Raw genomic sequence first — 21,944 nt, forward strand, 5'->3', positions numbered from 1 at the left:
TACGAGTTCTGATGAGTGATCACAAAATATCCTTCCTGAAGGCAAACCTACTACTCTCACTGAAACTGGCGGTAGGCATCCAGTTAACTTCAAGATGAGTTGGTCCTCTCCAAAACCAAGTCGGTTCTCACAGCAAAAATCTTCTGTCCTGGCTTATGTTTCTCTTCAAATTGTATAACCACTGCAGTTATGTGAAGCAGGTAAGTGGTTCAAGGCACTTAGGACTGGATGAAATATTTTTAAAAAGTTGTTTTCGATCAAATTGCTCTAACTCAAGCATTCAGTATTGCAGCACTTTTGTGGGACAGCTGCAGTTTGAGACAAAACAACTACATGATGTTTTCTCAGTCACGGGGCAGGGCTGTAGAAAAAGGAACAGGATGTACAGAGACTTCCTTCCTCACCATTCCTCTGGCATTACTAAAAAGGGGCAAGATGCAAACCAACTGGTGGTGAGTGAAGACATGCACTGCCTAGTTCTTAAGACAGGAATGACAACATCCTTGTCTTGGGAGCAGGTATGTGGCACTCTCTAGAGTGTCACAGCTGTTCTGCATTCCCCAGGGGAACCTCAGGAGCCAAACATCAAAGGCATATCTTGGCCCTGGAGAGTCATCCAAAGCCAAAAGGACGCTCCTGTGAACTCTGAAAGGAGGCACATCTCAAGTCGGAGTGTCCCAATGCTTCAGACAAAGTTGGCAGCCAGTATGATCTGAGTTCTTTCCTAACCTCTTCTAGTTACAGAGCTCTGAGTTACCTTGCTCCAACCTGTTACCCTTGGTTTAGCTTAATGGAAAACAGGGGAGCCACAACAGCCTAATACTAGTGAAGCAGAACAGATAGTTAGTCCCAGGAATGGAGCAGGTAAATACCCCTGTTGCCTTTTGGCAGATAAGGAAACAAAGTCTCAGAAGTTAAATTAACTTCTCACAGACAAATTGGCATTAAACCAGACATCCGGCAATACTCTCAATGATGCTGCTTTGGTGAAAGCTATGCTAACAGAAGGAATCATGAATGGTTTTTTAGCCTTCTTATTGTGGCACACTAAGAGTATAGTTTGAAACAGTGGTTAGATATAGTTTATAACCTGAACTATAATTTTCCTTACACAGGACAATTAATAACAGAAGAAACAACTACGTGGGTAGGCATACTGGCAAAGCAGGAATTTAAAGCAGTACTGTATTTGTACTATGTGTTTGAAGTAACACATAGTAAACCAGAAAATATGCTTTTATACACACATAAAAATATCACTTAAGGGAATACCATCACTATATCACCACCACTGCCGCAGCTTTTGATAGCATATTCATATAAATGAAACCAAAGAGTATTTAATCAGAAAAGAAAAAGCTGGGGACAATGCTAATTTATGCTAATGAAAGCCACACAGTCCTTCTATTAAGGCAGATAAACTTCATGAGCCGTATTTATAGAAGAAACTAAAAGAAACTTTAGTAGGATATAATCAAACATCATCAAGGACAGTCCTGGAAGAAAGTAACAGAATATGTTTAAATTATGTAAAATTATATTTAATTAACATAATACCCTGATTATAATAGTATACATTTTTGCTTTGACAAGATGTTGAATGAGGATAAAAATCAGCAGCATGCACTGTTTGGGAACAAAGCTTATTACATCACTGATTTACCTACATTTGCTACAGTTAGCAATGCCTCCAAAAAATGGAGTCTTGCTTTTGGTGAGGCCAAGAGCACAGATTAATTTATATACTACTATCTATTTCACGAAGCAAATCTGTTCCTTTCTCAAAACAAAAGTGCCAACCTTTGAATGAAACATAATACAAAATATGGTAGCTTTAAAAGAGGGTGAAAAGTTAATGATCATAGTTTAATCATCACTCAGTAACTAGTATTTTCTGATTTATGAATGAGGTACGGATTCTAATGACATGAATATAGGTTTTCCATTTATTGTCAGTAGGAGCAGGAGAAGGCCCAAAATATTTAATATATATTCCTTAGAAACATATTAACTAATAATATGGAACAGTTTATAAAAGTTGTGTCTATAATGTAACAAGTGAAGCAATGCTTCAGTTTAAAAAGATAGCTTATATCTATATATACACACGTATTTGTATTTAGTTATTTCAGTAAATAGACTGCTTCCAGGACAATTTCTGTCAATATTAGATAGTTTTTAAATAGTTTGCCATCACAGAAGAGTAGAAACTGCAAAATTTCTATCGTAAAACAAGGATTTCTCTCTAGTGGGCAGCAAATAAGTAGCAAATGTATTAAAAGTAAACAGGGAAGGGGAAAGGGTTAAGTAGGAAAGAACATTACATCACTACCCGAACCTAACTGTTTTAACCGTACACAAGGAACCTTTTAAATCTTCAAGTCAATAAAGGTTAACACAGTAAAATAAGCTTCTGAGTACCTTTCTTTTCTAGAACTTAATCTCTTCTGCTGAAGATATTTTAGAGTTGTTATCAGTTCTGTGCAGATCCAGCTGCTAGGAAACTTTACTTACACATACCAAAAGGAGAAAATAATTTTATGGAAATACTTAAGTATGGCTTCTGGGTGGTTTCTCATTGTACCTAGACCAAAACCAATTTAAAGGTAGCTGCTAGCTGATGATTTGTAGACCTGATAAACAAGGAATCTCTCATGTATCTGAACTAAAGGACAGAAGATATTTATTATGTCATTTACAGAAGGATGAGAACAGACTGATTAAGACACTCAGTACTAGCTGTTCCATTCCCAAGCATTCACCTCTGAAGATCTATTTCCATTAATCAGGGTACAATCTCTACTTGGACAATATATCCTTTGCAATCCTACCATTACGAAATCTTCAAAGGCTTTTTTTAAACTGGGGTAGAGCTGAGCAACTGGAACCGAGCAGTGGACTGACGTAAGCATTTATTCTAATAGTCCACAGGGTAAAAGCCATCATTTTTAATTTTGTCATGGCTCAGTACAGTAATGCAAATCTCCATGGACATGTCATGAAGCCATGTCCTCTACAAAAAGAAAAGCATCCAAAAGATTTACTAACATTACTGTTTCTTACACTGGTATTGCAGAAAGCGAGTTCTGCATTTGACCTAAATGCTTAGTCTACCAGAACTTTAGAGTAATGAGTAGAGATCTGATCTAAAAATATGTAAAGAGATCAAAAAATTTCTTCAAATAAGATCAGGATTTTTGAATACATCCACCAGTACCTTGTCTGTGGTCTCACATGACCAAAAGCTATATTAACCTGCTGCTCAAACTCACATTCAGGGCATGAATTTCAGCATCACTCACACTACTGGAATGTTGTTGTGGCTCACATTTTCTACAAGCAGTATGGGCATAAGTAGATCAAGCCACATGGCGTTATGAACTAGAGCCCTTATACCATCTCTGTATGATGGAAGAGACTGATCAGCAGATTACTTCTGAATACTTAAGAAAACCCCTCAGATACTTTAAAAAAAGACAAAAGAAATCAGACCCATTATTCTAAAAATACAAGTGCCTGACTTCTGGGCAGTATTTGCAGGGTCGGGTTCCTACTAATTAATTTATTGAAGATATTTTCAAGAAAACCTGAACTTCAAAGCAGTTCAGTATATACTCAACATGTCCAGTGACTGTGAAGTTTCAAGATAACTGATTACTGTTTTTACAGTTTTGAAATTATTTCAGAAAGAAGGATCTCTCAAAAATCTCAAGGCCCAAGGTGAAAACTTGGGTGGGGACAGAAAGCAACAGTTTCTTGTTTCACAAATATTTTTCTTTTCATTTCAGCAGGATTTTAAAAGTTTAAGGTCTCATCTTGACCTGGACAGTCTTTACATTTTATTTTGGTTTCTTTTACTGATGAAAATGCCTGGAGGAAAGAAAGCAGCTTTTATAAAGAATAAGGGTCATTTTGAAATTTCAGTCATAAAAATGACTTGGAACAATAAAAATCTTTGCTAAGCCAAATGCTAGTTTCAAACTAATATTTAAAAATATAAAAACAAAGAAACTTCAGGCTGCCTAGTTTCAAACCAATATTTAAAAATATAAAAACAAAGAAGCTTCAGGCTCCTTATCTGTAAAAGATGAATTAGGTTTAAAATGTCCATCACTTTTTGATATTATATCCAGTCTGTCTGCAAACTTGTCAAATCCAAATGTTGATGTCATCCCACAGTCACTTTCAGGTACAATATTTCTCTAAAATAATACTGTATGGTACTATCTCCAAAACCATTTATTTTACATAGGGAGTGATGGAAAACTGTGTGCAAAGGTAACCAACCAGGTTTAAATGGGTTTAGTTTCATTTGGTGCATGACTGGCTTACACATATAATTTCCATTAATTATATTGTAAATCCCCTGGCACAGCAAGTTGAGCAGATTCACCCTGAAGACAGCCATCAGAAGAGATAACTGCTGTACCATGAAGCATAATTTGGTCAGAGGCTTCGTAGTACTTATTACTTGTGAAATACACAAGGCAAAAAAGGAGAAGCTGCTACAGAACACATTCAGACGCACTTCAAAAAAGATAAAGGGAAAACCAACAAGACTGGGCAAATTACCTAAATGATACCCATATACTTGAAAAAGAGGTACGTTATTACAATATGCATTGACTAAACAATCAATGAAGGTTCAGCTAGCCCACAAGGTGCTATTCACCACCTCTTCCTCTCTACTGCTGACCTTATTCAATTCCTTTTCTGTATTCAGATATAGAATTCAGTATCAACTGCCAGCTGCTGCTGCAGATGTAACTTTGTGATGTCCTTAACCGTGAATTCTTTAGGTTGGATATTTGTTGCTTTTTAGCTGCACTTGATTTACCAAAACCACAAAGTAGCCATAACCATGATTTTTATGGTCCAGTGAGGACTCTACTGCCTTCCAGTATAGGGGGTATGTCTTGGCAAAGTGGGACACAACAGTCTCTGTGTAGCAGATATTCCACCTACAAGGTAGCACTGAACAAACTTGCATCTTCTTATTGGGTATTGCCAACACTTCCAAGCCCAGGGACTGAAAGCCACACATGCTTAATCACTTCCTAGTTCTTACATCCCTCCAACATTTTGCCAAGATTTCTGGACCAGTGGAGGCTCTGGCACCTTTACTTTCCCTCCAAAACCGTCCTGCTTTCCCATTTTATGCCACTATGAGAAGAAATAGCACCATCATTCCCTTGTGTTGATACCACTTCATTTGGTTTGCTGTGTTCAGACCTCTGGGTGTTTCCCTGGAAACTTCCCCAACACTCATAATTCCAGATTCTTATCCTCAGCTGTGTAATACTCTTTACAACATTGCTTTTCCATATTTATTTGCTACTGTATCCCTCTCTGATACCTCTGTCAAATTTGCTCTCCTGTTCTGAACCAAACACCAGTTCTTCTGAATGTAAGGTCACTTAGTGCAAGCACCTATGCACAGACCTCTGACTTATGCTTTCTGGACGGAGCATTCCCTCCTAAGCCACAGGCACTGCTCCACTCTCCTCCTCTGCCCTCCCTCCTCATGTTCTCCATGAGGTTCTGTAGCATAGAACCAGCCAAAATATACAGCCCAGCATGGCTTCTGAGAGATAATAAATTTGCTTAGAAGTTAAAAGGAAATTTTTACATTCTTTAGAACCTTCAGTCCGTGTATTAGTTAGCCTAGATAAAACATGTTCCTCACATTGTTACTCTCTACTTCCTTTGTATTTCTTTAAATAGTTTCCCAATTCTTCTTTTTGAGCTTCAACTGAAATCATATTTAAAGCTGTTCACTAATAGGCCTCTGTCTTTATAATGTGCACTCATATCACCAAGCATAACAGGACACCTAATTGAACCCTGTAGGTAATACAACACTGGTAGCATCAACACCAAATTCAGCTATAAAAGCATGTTGTTACTTTAGATAATCTTAGTGACTGCAAAAAGTAAAATAAAATAAATAAAATAAAATAAAATAAAATGAAAGAAAATAGTAGAATAAAATAAAATTGCAAATTCAAAATACTTAACATAGTTGACAGAAAAAAAATCCATGGAACATGCTGTTCTGGAAAAATTTATAAATGTGTAACTGAAGAGAGTCACTATACCATCAGAACAATGTAACCAAATATTTTCTAATGAAGCACAGATGTAAAGAAGAATGAACTGGCACAGCCAATCTACCTGAACTTTCACCCCTGTATTCCTCTATTTCTCTGTTAAAATAAGCATGATATTTAAAAATTAAAAGAACCTTTATATTTCCACAACTAAACCATGTTCTGTCTAACTGTCTGGATGTATTTACGAGGTGATAATATTGTTATTATTAAAAATACTAAATACATACAAGTCAGGAAAAAGAGCTAATACATGCATACATTATAGTTGTTTATAATCCACTAACTACTAGATACATTTTACACGAAATGGAAAAGTAGAAGTACATTTATTAGAAACCCACCGGCCCTCTGCATTGTGGGAGCCCATGCAAGGCGTGAAAACATTGCTGGGGAAACTGAAAGGTTTGGTTAGGAAAGCCAGCTTTTATACAGCAGAGCAAAATCACTGTGAAACCTGCTTTCGCCCATAATGGAAATTGTGTTTTTTAATGCATTACTTACTATTGTCACTCAAATCTTCCCAGACACTATCTGGTCATGTTCAGTATTACCGTCCTGCAGACACTTACTTCAACATGCAGGGTAAATGCAGCTAATAAGCATAATTAGCTCAGACAGTGTATTTAATTTAGTTTTGCACTAAAGACTAATTGCCTACTCAGCGAAGGGGAAGTGTAACATTTTTTTTAAGATGCTTACCCGAGGGCCCTGATCACCTTGATCTCCCTGCAAAGTGGAAAGATGAGATGATAGGTTTAACACAGCATCTGTGTGCTACCCAGCTCTCTTACATAATCTAACATTACACTGCGTCAATACAAACGGTCTCTTTAGTTCATGCTGGGAGGGCTTTCCATTCACCTTGTAAGTGTCACCCATACATCAACTCACCTTCTCGCCTTTTGGACCAGGAGGGCCCTGAAAGAAACAGAAGCAAAGATGAATTACTGATACTGACGAAGTCCCGGGACACAGCAAGAAACAGTCTGCGCCAACCTGCAGTTTCTGGCTAACAATGTGTTTCCTTATCATTTTTCACTCCAAATGCCAGGGCTAGTCCAGAGAGGGCTTCTTCACTGTATTCATGATAGGCATTGCGCAGTTATTTCTTGAATAGTTTGCTCACCCCATATGTTGAATCAGACCACTTAGACAAGCAAAACTATGCCTGAAATGGCAAAATTTCTGTTGATTTCAATTAGGGGCAATAGTTTATCTCCTATCAGATAACAAACGTTTTCTGAGACTGTAAAACTTATTTGCAAGTGCAGCTAATAAATTCAGAGGCGTATAAATCTGCCATGTATTTTGGCACCCTCCTTGGCTTAGATTGCCAAAGAAAAATGGATTAGGGAATCTAAAAGTAGTGTTTTCATTCCTATCTTTGGCAGTGCTGAAGTTGATGTTTAGTCCCAAGCACGCTATTTTAGGCAAAATGAGCTCTTCGTATAACATGAGTTTGCAGAAGTAATATTTATTGTTACTTACCACCAGACAAATGGTAAGGTGACAGAATCACAAAACAGTGAGGTCCTTTCCCATTCCATTTTTATTGAGCACCTTCCAGAAAGCTACCAGCAGGTTTCTAAAACACTAGTTTTCAGGGTAGTGTCTTGGGAATAAAAATGCTAGCAGTCTGCAGAGAACTGGCTGCTTACACAGTGCAGACTCTACCTCCAGCTTTCTGAAAGATAGGCAGGTGTTTCATTACAAAGAAGGATCTGAGGTACACATGAAAGCAGCTGGAAACAGAGAAGGAGCCACCCAAGCAAGCTGGGTCCACTGTTAGAGAGTGTGTACATGTGCACACATGTAGCACGAGAAAAGGTTGCCACCAGCAACATAATTAGTAATAACCAAGCGCAACCTAGTTGAGCTGAGCACGTTTGGACCATTTCACAATTTAGACTAGTAAAAATTCATGTGGTTCACATAAATGGAAATGGAAGGACAGTCTGCTGTGTATTAAACATGTGATCAACCACATGCAAGTCTTTGAGAATCCCTATTGTAGCCAATTTTCTGCTTATTTTTAAGGGCTTCTGATGCATGCCAGAGAAGAGCATCTGCTGCTAAATCTTTCAAGGAGTTAAAGCATATGCCTCTCCTTCCATAGCCTGCCACCTCTTCCATCTCTGCAGAGGACATAGAAACAAGTCTGCTACCTGGTGTCTCCATGTCTCCTTCAGAAAGGACAGTGCTCACTGCAAGCTGAGTGGAAACCATCTGCTCAATTAACTATGACCCCTCTCCACTTTGTCTTGCCCTGCAAGAACTTGCCCTCTTTAGAAACAAATTAAACAAAATGACTTAATGAATGGATACAACCTTGCTGCACTTTTAAGGTTTCTTCATCTACTTTTTTTATACTTTATTCCTTACTGCCCCTTTCCAATGCACATGTTCATATATATACACTGGAAACTACATGCAGCATTGTCTACTGTTAGCTATAGACTCCACATATACTTACTTGGAATTTGCATTACAGTAGAGCATATTTTCTGTAGACCCATTTTAAAACACACATAAGTGCCATCAAGCTTGCGAATTCGCAAACTCATACCATCAGTAACACAGTAACTGCGGAACAGGAAGAACTAAAATCACTCAATGCTGGCAGTTACCGCCTTTTTTAAAGTGAACACTGAGCACAAGCGAAGGGCTGTGCTCATGTGTTCTATCTCCTTGAATTATCAAACCATTACTGGCTCTGAATATCTTACTGGCTGCAAACTGCAAATAACATGACCCCTGTCTGCTACAGTCAGAATCATATTTCTTGGGTCTTGGGCGTGAAATTATAGATAACATGACATGACCAAGACTGCAGACAGATGTTGGCTTTTGGATTATGCCGCGATTGTGGGAGTTGTTACTGCCTTCATCCAGATGCTCAACACCATTCTTATGCCCAAGGGTAGCCCTGCTTCTGACGGGTTTTGGCTCACAACTTTTCTGAGGCGTGCCCGCCACAGCTCTGCCAGTTGGTACAAACTAAGACAGCAGAGACTGCATCAGCTCCCTGAACTAAGCTGGGTCACTGGAACAGAAACAAGTTAGAGCGTGCTCACGTGAGAGGTTCAGCCAGCAGCTCTGCAGGGCTTCTAGACCATCTCCCTGGTACAACTGCATCAATATGCTCAGCTGTCTCCACCTGCAGAAGTGGCCCCTGCCTCTCTCCTGGATATTTTCCTCTGTTAAGAGTTCTCTGAAAGCACAATCCATACGCAAACGTCTTTTTTTTAAAAAAGGCTGAACCACATATCTCAATTAAATTTTGTTCTCCTTTTTCTGTGCCAGGTTTTCTGAAGATTACCTGTCCACATCATACGCAGAAATCCAAGGGTTTTTTCATTGCTCTCTATTGGGCAAAGCCAGCAATTATGACTGCTTGGTGTTTGCTCTTCCTCAGTGCCACACACTGTTGTTTCTGTTAAGTCATCCTTCCAGCACACAAATGTTTCATACAAAGTCTTCATCAATATCTGACAACTTTATTGTAGCAGAAGTTAAGGACACCTTTTCAAAAGGCCATAAGAGCATTTCTGGTGCGAACATTCTCACATGTCTCTGCACTTGTATTTGCTATGCTTTTGCTTTCCACCAAAAGTCTTGAAAAATAAACAAACAATTGCAAGCAAAAATAGCTCTTTTGGATGCTAGTGAAGAGAACCAGTGGGGTTTCATCAAAAGAAAATTAATACAATTCTTTCATGGCTTGTTCACCAATCTCTGGCTCTTCCCCTATTATTTCGATTGTTCTCTATTGTTGTTGCAACTCTAAAAAGAAAATTCCTATCCTCAGCCTTTGACATGTTCTTTCCATTTGTGCTGAGAAATTCTCCCAAGGTTTTTACTGCAGAATTTATTAGTGTGTGTACACTGAGTGGAGGCAGGGAGGAAGAAAAATCTGAGGGAAAGTGGGGTTTGCGGGGGTGGGGTGTGATTAGGAGACAGATTTGTTTCAAGGAGGGCAAGGTTTCTTCTGTTTAAGGGTATAGACACAAAGAACAGAGTGAGTAAAATATCACTAGCTTTGTAGGCCACAGCATAGACATCCTGCTTTTTTTCCCAGGGAGACTTCTGTGCTTTCGTTTATGAGATGGCAGAGATCAAGCTGCTAGCTGCTGCACAAATGTGAAAGCATTTTGTGTAAGTTATATGAAACGTCTGAGGTCAGAGCATTTCTGAAATAACTTTACAGTGTTTTCACTGGAAACAGAGGCTCTTTTCTCAAAGTGTAATTATCTACTCCAGACCAGTATACATTTCCAAGGAGAGTTTATAGCCTGTTTCACATAAGCAAGGCCTTGTAAATCACAAACACATGCAAAATCTGCATTCATAATTAGGCGACAAATACTACTGTTTTTAAAACAAGGTCTTCTAAAGCAGACTGAAAGGCCTCCAGGCACCTGCCAGCCAAGAACAAAGCTGAAATCAGGGTCAAATTCATTCAACAGCCATGTTCAGGATTACTGGCAGGTCACCTTTTTTTTTTGGCTATCAAAATCCCATTTCCATTCTCTGATGAAATCTTTACATTATTATAAGTATGTGTACAAGAAATAGAAGGGCAAGAGAACGCAGTACTAGAAAACATGAGAATGTGGTCTTCATTCAGACAACATTCACCTTAGGGTTAACTGAGTGTGATCAGCATGATTTTTCACACAGCTGGCATTTTATAATTCATTCCCTCAAAGATGCTAATTTTGTATTCCACCCTTGTGGCCATTGCCTCCTTTATAGTTTTGCAACAGTTACATTCAGAGGACCTCTTAAAAAGCCAGTACTTGATTTATATTGGTTTTACAAACATTCAAAATTATCTGAATTCTTTTATAGATAGATTGTCTTCATATTCCTACTGCTATAGATCTGCCTTTAACCGTAACACAGGCAGTTCTACAATGACTTCGCCGAAAAGGCTCCAAGCATTGAGGGGAAAGTAGAACTGAAAATAGTAAGGGATTCTCAGGAAGGGGTTCAAAGAAACAGCAGTGTTTCTGGGTTCTGAGAAAGCTCCAAAGTCAGGGCAGAGGAATCCAGACTTTTAGTGACTGTTAGATAACCCATATGATGCCACTGCAAAAAGGACCTGCCAGTGCCCAGCACACGCTGGCAACAACCAACCAAGCAGAATCAGTTGGACTGTGACAGTCCCAGGTCCCAGTGGGATCATCCACCTTCACGGCTCTTAAGGAACCTGAGATGCCAAACTCAGCAGCTCTCATCAGACAGAGCTACCACAGAAGACACAGGTAATAACCTTTTAGATACAGTCACTGCTTTCCTACATTTCAACAACAGCCATAGGCTAAGGCAACCTGGCAGCTAGAGGACTGAATGTAGCTTGCAATATTCAGCCTTCATTTGGGATAAAAGAGCATACAATGCATTCATCCTAGCAGCTACAGCATCCACAATAAGAGTGTAACTTGCAGCATAAGGGAGTAGGGGCCTTGTGGAGACGAGCAGAAAAGTGAACCGGACAGTCCAATGTCATCTAGACAAATTCAAAAAGGAAACCAATTTGCCAACTTAGTTTAACCATGTTTTCACAACTAAATGACATGCCATACATTGCCAAAGTTAATTCAATTCCTGCAGTTCATTTTGAGGGTAAAAGGTGGTTTCAGCACATAACAACAAAGTATCCAGTTACAAAAGTAAAATTTTTTCTTTCTTTGAAATTTGGCTCATGACTTTCACGATTACAAGTTTCTGACTGGAACAACAATCCCCAGTCAAACCTATAGTTGCTGCAAAATATTAGGATCAGGTATGCTGAATCATAAGAAGTTACACAGAGTATTAGGAAACACAATACTATTTCAAAGTTCCTACACTCATTTTAGTCTTACGTCCACTATGCAAGCCCTGAACTACTGAGCAATGTGGTTTTGGCATTTGCTGAACTTGGCCATGTTTGCAGCCAGTGTTTACATACGCTAGTTTACAATGCCAGCATCTCACCTTGCATCAATTTTACAAGTGCTCACAAGCATTTCCAGTGAATCTGAACAGCTTCTACCACTGAAATTAAATTCCCTTCTCTTTTACCTATTTTATTCTTCCCCTGGGATGTGACTGACTTATGGTGAAAACTTTAAAGAAAAAACCTGACCCACCACCCGAAAGACTCTTACCAATCTTTCCTTTGCTCCCCTTATATTCTCAAGTTTTTGTTACAATATTCCAAGGCAGAGAAAAGGAAACCTGAATATTTGACACAATAACTATGCCTGACTTAATAAACATTATGTAAATGGATGTAACCTGAGAAACACAAAATTAATATATTTAACAATCTAGATAAACAGCTCGGTTAACATTCACATCAACAAGTAAATTGTAAGCGAATCCTGCTGTAAATTCATACAACTGTATTCAGAAGTCAGTGATTTATGCCAATACATAAATCAGACAAGTTCATAAACTGCAGGCAGGAGAACACGATCTACCCAAAATGCATCAAGACAGCATTTAGACTGTAATTTAGACATTCATTTCTCATGCAATGCTCTTGTTGAGACGTGGGTGCTTTTTTGAACTTTATAACATCACTCACAAAAATCAGCAGATTGCATCACAAGCTGCAAAGGGGTCACTGCTAACTGACTAGTTTCAGTACCCAGGAAGAAGCATAAGGCTCGGTGTCCCAAGCAAGAACCTGCTAGAGGAGGTCTCCTCTTCCTTTCTCTGACATACTTGCTTTCTTTGATTAATCAATAAGGCTGTCCTCTTCCCCACCTTTTTCTCCCCTTCTACAGACAAACACGATGTTTTTCTTTGAAAACCTACAAAACTCAACACAAATAGTCCTACAAAAATTTCATGGTACGGAGAGTATACGACTATGTATCCATTGCCTGACCATGGAAAAAATCAAGGATCGGCTTTACTACTGCCATAAATGAATTTAAGCAGACATTATAATCTGAATGAACTGTTAAGTTTCTTATGAATTGAGTAGCTGCCATACATGCCAGTAAGACCAAAGATATGGTGACAGAAAAATTTGTCACATTATTTAAGTATGAAAATGTCTTCTGGTAAAGTCAAAAGCCTCCTGACTACCACTTACTGCTCAATGCACTGTAATACATGTATCTCCTGAATCTAAGCCCTCATTGCTTTGTCCACAGTGCGCCTTCCTATTCTCCTACTTGCTAGATAAGCAGAAGTTTACAGATGATATTAGAGTTTTGTTGCAATACTGTAAAAAACTCCACAAAGGAAATCCCACTCTACTAAACATGTAAAACAGCATACAAAAACACAGATGAGAAAATCTAATATTGCTAAGTCTCTCATTTTATAAGAAAGCATCCAGAGTTTCTGTTTTCAATAACGCCATAGGTGCGAGGAAGATACAAACACATGATCTTGGTTACATCGAAAAGACAGAAACACACAAATTTTTGGCTGGCGTTCAGAACTGTAGGAAGACATTTGAAAACACAACTGACTGATGTGTGCCCTACAGAATCAAAATTCTTAAAGCAGACTGAACAGTGAGCTTTTTCTACTATTACTGTTACATTTGCTATTTCCAAACCCGACTTAGGATTTTTTGGAGTTCAATCCATGATTTTAAAAATATTTTTTAGTGACAGTACAACAAAATACCAGTTTCAATGTTCAATACTTGGTTTATAAAACATTCAAAAAATGAGACATGTTTTTGATACAGACTGGTTCGGGCTTCCTACTCTTCCACCAATCCTCCAGCAGATCTCTGTCTCATTACATGTCCACCTGAGACCTGAAAAAGCATCATATGCTATCTTAGAATTATAGAATAGTTTGGGTTGGAAAGAACCTTTAAGGGTCATCTACTCCAGCCCCCCTGCAACACAGGGACAGGGATATCTTCAACTAGATCAGGTTGCTCAGTGCCCCATTCAACCTGACCTTGAATGTTTCCAGGGATGGGGCATCTACCACCTCTCTGGGCAACCTGTTCCAGTGTTTCACTGTCATTGTAAAAAATTTCTTCCTTATATCTAGTCTAAATCTACCCTCTTTCAGTTTAAAACCAATCCCCTTTTCCTATTGCAACAGGCCCTGCTAAAAAGTATAGTATGACTGAGATTAACTCCTCATCCTCCAGTATCTCAGGTAGGCTGTCCTGCACTCCTTTACCTTCACAGAGCCTCCCTACTTCTTCCTCCTCTTCCTTTCACTGCATTGAGAATAGACACTTGAAGTCCCACTCCATCCTATACTAGATTACTATGCAGCAGATTATCTTATGCATCCCTGTTATATACTCTCCAATAGGAATATACATATGTGTGTGTGTGTGTGTGTGTGTCTTCACATGTGTGTCCGCATGTGTGACCATGCTGGTGGTGGAATTTAAAAACAAGACTGAATTTCTATGTCACCATTCACTCAGTAGTTGAGTGCTTACGTCACAAGTGACAGAAAAATTAATATATAGCATGGTAGCTATGGAATAGGCAAAAATGAGTCTGCTATCAATAGATGAAAATATTTTTTATATGTCATGGGCTTCTTGATAAGATTCAATAGTTTACAAGATTCAGTAACAAGAGAAAGTGCAGTTGACTAGAGTCTTGTACTTTCAGTAATAAATATTCACTGCAGTCAACAGATATGATGCCACAGAAATTCAAGGAGCAATGAATTAACTATAAAAAAGCATGTTTGGGTGACAGGAAGACAAAGAAGAATGAAAGGCTGCTGTCAAATTTTACAATAAAAAGAACTAGAGTGCAAAGAGTTTTCAAGGTAGATTGCTTCACCTTTTCCTCCAAAGAACTGCATTTAATGTTGTGTCAAACTACTGAAGCAGGAAAGAAGTTATAGCTCTAAACAGTTTTTATTGCCACAGGCTTCACACCTTTTATTTTGCATTGAACATTAAAAAGGATATGAAACAAAGGAGAAAAAATAAGTAGCACTGCTTAACTTCCCAATTATCCACATTTATTAGAATAACAATGGCATAGTACCACTCCAGAGGAGTTTTCTTCATTTGCCAGTGAGGACTGTAGCAGTAAACAGCCAATAAGCAGACTCTACAAATATAGAGCTATTTTACTCAAAAAGCCTGGTATCCTTCTGCCCCCTGGTCTAAGTAGATGCATTAGGTATTGATGCCTTGAACCCAATCAAAACATTCTACTTTATGGAAGCAATTAATATGCTCCAAAACCAAATGAGAACTTGGGAAAACAATAATAAAAAAAAAGAAAGAGACTTAAAAGGAAGACCAATATAGTCTGGTGGAATTTAGGGCTTATAAAACTGCAGGGATCATGGAAGTACATTCTGGCTTTCTTTCCCAACACAATAGAAATTGAAAAGAAAAAATTACACCTCCTGCCAATCAAACTCATGAAATCCTCTTTCCAGATTTTTGAGATAAAAAATATACCATTAAATATTTTTTATACTTCCTTTGGTAGATTTTTATCCATAGGCAAGCTCTCTCATTTTTTCATAGGAGCTTAGTAAGAAAATAGCTCCTCACTGGGAGTTAACAACTTCCTGTTATTTTCAGAAACAGTAGTTCACATTCTAATATTTCTATCATTTTTTACCTAAAACTTGAACAGTGGCTTCTGTAATTCAAAGGCCTCTGGTGCTTCCCTGATTGCTGAGTGGCCTGGTAGATAATTCAGCTGAAATGACAGTGTCCTTTGCTCATTTGGTCTTTTTTGTTTGACTTAGAAGAACCTTTTTGATGAGGATGACAGGCTGAACTTCAAGCATTTTGAAGAAAACAGACGAAAGGAAGAAAGCAAAGGAAGGGGAGAGTTTCAGAGCAATGGAGATTCGCCACTACCAGTCACTAACTACAAGAGAAGTACCTGTGGTCATTGAAATATGTCTTCCAAGCTCCCTAGCCTTCTGGATCTTTCAACTTTACTGTCTCCATTACTACTGTGTAGAGAAATAGCATACAAATATCTACCAAGCAGATCCTCCTTTGACTGGCAATTGGGTCAAGGAGGAGATTTATGTACTTCATTAACAGATGCTGCATAGGCCACAGCTCTACAAAAAAATCATAACCACACGGAAACAAAGGATTGAAATACCTGAAAAATTCTCTGTTCATCTACTTGAAATAAGGACTAGTTTCAAAACAAGGCAGCTAGTGAAATAAAAGTAAGCCGATTCAAGGAAAAAAACCCCAACTTGATTGTTGTGACCCATACCCATTTCATTCTGTTTTCATAGATTCTCCCAGTTCCCCATCTCTCTCTTTGGAAGAAATTAAAAACAACCTAAAATTAATTACTGAAAGCACTAAGATTAATTTCAAAGAATCTGCTACTAAAAGCCTGGTACCCTTTTTGAAGGATTTTGGCCTGTACCTTCTATCATATCAAGGCATATTTACATTAAAGTAATAAAGGCTGAACTTGTGTAAATGAGCAAGACTGGATAGCTCACATAAAAACAAGTTTTTGCAGCTAACATACATTTGCAGTATTTCAACACTAAACCTAATTTCAGCAAACTGATTTTAACACAGACTTTTAAATAGGGGATTTCAATTCCATTCTTCCATTTACTGTGGTGAATCCACACTTGTTTCAATAGCAATGCCCTGAGTTTCACTCAGTATTTCAAAGGCATGTCATTCTCTACATGCACTGTTTTTTCTTTTCCAAACTTTACTACTCAGTACAGGATACATTTGCTCATTCAAGGTAGTAGAATGCCAAAGAAGGATTTAGATATTTTTTTTAGTGTTGTCTGCAAACACTGCTATAAATTACTACTGTAAAAGAATTGGTGTGTTAGATAACTTAAATCATGAAAGGTTAAAAGAAAACAGCAGTAAAATATTAGTATAAAGCCATAGCTGTGTAAAATATAGCCCAAGGGATAGAAAGGCTTCTGAGACTGCAGTATAACCTCCACAGATTAAGAGCAATGAAATTATTTCACAACCTAAGTAACTTTTTTAACATGAGGATATGCTAATGCTTGGGAAAAACATATTTTAGTGAAACACCAATATACATTTCTCTGAGGATCTTATCCTTCTTTCTTTCCTATCCCCACCTTGCACATCCTGTAGTCCCTTAAATAGTTTATGTGCATGCCAGGCTTGATCGGTACCCAAACAAGCCTTTTTTAAAGAACTGCCTGACAAATGTAATGATAAAAGCTACACTGCACAAATCCATCTGAGGCAACCTGTAAGTATGAGGTTACTGCAAATGTTTCCAAACTATCCTAGCTACAGGCAATTGCTAAAAGAGGCAAAGACTTGACACTCTAAGTCTTAACTCTAGTCTTGATGGGGATGTGTCAACCCTTAATCACAGATTAATTTATTTGAAGTTAATGAGTATATAGAAATAAAAGCGCATAAAAATAGCATATAAAATAATGTATGTGTTACAGTAAGACAAGCAAATGCTAGTAGAAGAACTAAACCTTTCATTTATCTTCCTCAATTTCCTCATCTTCAACAAAGGAAAACTACAATGACATACTTCATAGAGGTATTTTGAGAACTGTTCAGATTTGTAAAGTTTGAATTGAAACACTGGATAAATACAAAGGAATTTTTGTATCAACTACAAACATACACATACTTTTATACATAGGCATATTATAAAAGTGAGATGACTGAAGATATTTTTGTAACCTTTAAGACTGGCAACATCTTTCTTTATACAGGAAGCAATTTAAGACAACATAAAGTTTATTAAAAACAAAACAGTTTTCTCCTCAAGACTAATAGTTTGGTCTACAAAATTCAGAACATCTTCAGGGGAAATTACACACATATGTATATTTATACTTAAATGGATATTCATTCTTTTTGGCAAATGATCACTAACAGACATACTGTGCAATGCAACTGGATTGTATTTCTGAAAATACGTGATTCTCTTACATGTTTCTCAGCAGCTCACAACTCTTGAATGTTACTGACGGATCTCAGCAAAAATGATTATTAGGAACTCCTATGCTATTTCAGGGACAGCCAAAGCATTTTTCAAATGTAGAATACTGGATTAAAGCTCAGAAACAGAATGGACACTTCCATGCCATGCTCATTAATAACATTACTGGCAGTACACAAAACACTCCAATGCAAGCAATTGCTGCATTTTCTATTTTTTCTTCTTTCTCTCCTCCAAATTTCACTGATACTTACAGGAAAGAATAGCACATCATCACAGCTCTTCATGCCAGCACGAATTCAATATAAAGAACCTGAAGCATTTCTGCTAACATCTAAGGTTGCTTAAAGTCAAATTTCAATTGACAAAAGTGTCACTCTATAATGGAAAAATACAAATTTTGAAGCTTCCATCTGGCAGCCTGAGATCCAAATCTCCTAGGTCTGCTCTAGTTTGCAGGACTTCCAAGCTTCCAGCACAGAAAGTCACCAGGGCTCTGGACTGATAATGGGTGATCAAGGAAACTCTGATATTTTGAAAACCTTGTGAAAGACTGAGGTCTTAGATATCACAGCATTATCTTTAAGTCACCATAAGCTTGATGAAATACATATTTTTATAACTTCATTTCATTTTTCTTTTTTTTTAAAGCTAGTGAAACTACTGGGATCTGCAACAAATTGAACTGGAATTCAAAGCTGAAATACAGCATGAGGATCAGTAAAAACAATAAACCGGTAGGATTTTAATATCAAATTAAAAACATGTGCAGCAGGATAGTAAAATACTATATAATATTCTTGAACACAGTGCAATACTTTGCTTTGACATAATTCCTAATAAAACACAGAACACACTAGTGTATTTCTGCCATCTGTAGAATAGGATGAAGAAAATATAAAGGTCATTTGATAAAGAAATGATTTAGGAATACAAGAAATATTTCAGAGTTAATTATATTTTGACAACTCTGTACATCTCATAATGGAACCACAGTACTAGGCTTGCAATTGCTTTTTTGTACTCATATGCACTCTGTTAAGCTAAGCAATGCTATATCAAATTAAGGATTACGAGTCATTTTTGCTTCACAGTTCTTCACTTGGTGTTAGAAGATCTAGTATGCCCTGGTGACAGCTGCAACTTCTAGATGAATAAGTGGAATGCTAATGTGTGATTCCCCATAACATTTATGCTAGCATATGTAACTAGTGAATCAGACCTTCATGTTTATTTTATTAAAACAAAACCAATTCTTTTCAGAAATTAATGATGCCACCATAAAGAAAAGTTGGTAACGCCCTACAAATAGAAAGTTCTCCTTCATGTTTTCTTTGAGAGTTTTATATATTAGTTTTTGGGTTTTTTTTAATTATTAGAGGACTTGTTTTTTCAGAGCAACAGTACCATAAATGGTCACTACGTGAACTACAAAATGAGAGGATCAACTTCTAAAAGTTTTGGGCCAAACAGCTTGAACTTCATAACAACAGAACCTATTTTACGAGGGCATCCAGAGCTGACATTACCTTGCATGAAGAGCTCTTTTCACAGAATTCTGTACAATGAATATTCTTATTTTTATGTTTGTAGAAAATCAAAACCTAGTTTGAATTGGTAATTGTTAAATTAACAGATTTTAAATCCGATATTTTTCTGAATCAGGTAAACAAATCAGAAATAAATTATCACTTCCAGGAAATGCTGTGGAACATTTGAACATCTTGCTATTTCAGCACAAGATTTCCAGAGATAGTTACTGAAATCATAACTCAAAAGCATGCCTATCGGAGTAGGTAAAAGAACACAGTTGCACAGCTGGGGTAGGAGTCTGGCCTCTGCCTTGGCCATCTGACATTAGATGAACAGAGCTCTAACAAATCTGATTATCCCCAACTAAGTTCACTTAGCAGGGTACTGTAGGAAAGTCATTAATCTGCCATTAGAGGCTCCTTCACAAATCCTGGCAAAAGGGTGGAAAAAGACAAGTAAAAAACCATGTTGGATGCAGAGTACAATGACCAACGCTACCAGAATTTTCCTTGTTGATGCCTTGAACTTACTCCCCTCAGGCTTTTTAAATTATGTGTGGTGCTTCCTTAGTCTTGGTACAACTGATGGTCCAGCATAATTTGCCCCTAAACCTCCAATTCTGTGCTCTCTTCTTCACAAAGCAAAGAATCCTCTTATTTGCACTAATGTAATCTGCTTAGCTGAAGAGGCATTTAACATTCACAGCTATCCTGGTTTACACCTGTACATAAGTCTACCGGGGAAATGGAAGCGTTTTATATTTTAAAAGTGCTTATTGTTGTTGTCAATTCCTTTTAACAAAACTAACTTCTGCTTTATGACATACAAAGCTGAGAAAGCAACATACTTTAAAACAATTAAATACATTAACTCTTTCTGGGAAGATATATTTCTTGCATCTTTTTTATCACAAACATTTATGTACATATCAGACAGTAAACGAAGTTTTGAGCATGATTTCTCCTCTTACATTCTCTGATGTGGTTCAAAACGACTGAGCTATATGGTTATAAACCTGACGGGAGACAAGAGCTAGATACTTGCTTCTTATTTGGCAACTAACATAAAATGAAAAGCCATTATGATGGCATTTGTTTCTTCAGGTTCACAAGCCAATATAGGCTGAGTGTTTCCTAAAAAGATCGCACAATTTCAATAGTGTTCAGGAATTATATTACAGCTTTAGAAAGGAAGGAAAATGGTAAACAAGTGGTAAAGCTCTGCCCACTAAATACATATGAGACTTAGTACAAGCTTGTTTATTTATGTGATGCCCTCTGTTAAGATTACTTTCTGATCTCAAAATTGATAGCAAAATGTTATTAGCATCAATAGGATCAAGTATTTGTCCTTGTTATTGGTACAGATGCAAGTAAGAAACAGACTTTTACATACTGTGTTTGGCTGTCTTCCTATGTCTACCTGGCCATTAGATGAGACTAATTATTTTTTAAAAGACACTACAATAATCTATTTCTACTGCTGTATATAAGCCCAAGCTCTCAGGCTAAGCCTAAGCTTATTTTCATTTACACAGGTATAACTAATTAGTTTGGACTAATTAGTTTGGACAGTAGTTGGGAGGAAATGTGTGGCATGCATATGAAAACTTAAAAACTACAAATGTTTTAAACTGACTTAGGAAGAACTTCTTCAAAAGACAAAAAAACCTGTTATTTATTCTCTTTCAGTACTTGTCCTTCTTTACCAAAGCCTAACAAACTATTCGTTCCCCTTTCAAAATACATTTCCTCCTTACAGTACCTGCCTCGACATGATGTCAAGGTTCTATTTTCCTGTATTTGACACCCACTGACATCAGTAATACCTAGGGCAGGACATGGGCAATGCAGTAGCTCTTTGCACTGTTTACATGCTACTGAAGACACTTCAGAAGAAACAAAAAACAGAACCCAAATCTTTAGATGCAAAATGGTATTTGGCTCCCTTTAAACGAAGGATCACAGTAATAGGGTGCATCGCCCCAATGAATTTACACCAACTTCTAACTCATATTCTGATTTCTATATAGGTAATCACAGTTTTACATAAGGAATTAAGAAGAAACTAAGATGCACAAAGTTTATTGAAGGAATTTCGTAACCTACACTGAAATAATGGCCTGATGGCATCTGACAAAGTATGTACACGCACATGTAAATATATAGAACAAAGATAAAATCGATCCATATTTCCCTAGAAAACAAAAATTTGAGTGACTGTACCTGTTTTTTGTTAACAAACTAATTGTTAAAGTTTGATAGCAAAATCTGACCTGCAACTCGTAACTCAAAAGCAGACTAGCATTTGCATGTTCAAACTGAGTCATACAATCCTTCAGTAGGATCCAAAGATTACAAAGGAGCTTAGGGTATCAGCTGCTAGA

The 21,944-nt window shown here is 37.4% G+C and overlaps 1 protein-coding gene across 1 annotated transcript in view; it reads right to left on the minus strand.

The window, feature by feature from the left end:
- The window catches only part of COL25A1 (collagen type XXV alpha 1 chain), a 329,639-nt gene that overhangs the window by 98,686 nt on the left and 209,009 nt on the right, over window positions 1-21,944 (minus strand). Inside the window, exons 6-7 of the mRNA XM_072863100.1 lie at window positions 7,005-7,031; window positions 6,813-6,839 (exon numbers count right to left, since the gene is read on the minus strand). Coding sequence (XP_072719201.1) covers window positions 6,813-6,839; window positions 7,005-7,031 — 54 coding nt within the window. The remainder of the gene's footprint in view (window positions 1-6,812; window positions 6,840-7,004; window positions 7,032-21,944) is intronic.

The sequence above is a fragment of the Ciconia boyciana genome, chromosome 5 (genome assembly GCF_034638445.1).
Source record: "Ciconia boyciana chromosome 5, ASM3463844v1, whole genome shotgun sequence".
In the NCBI taxonomy this organism is placed as follows: Eukaryota; Metazoa; Chordata; class Aves; order Ciconiiformes; family Ciconiidae; genus Ciconia; species Ciconia boyciana.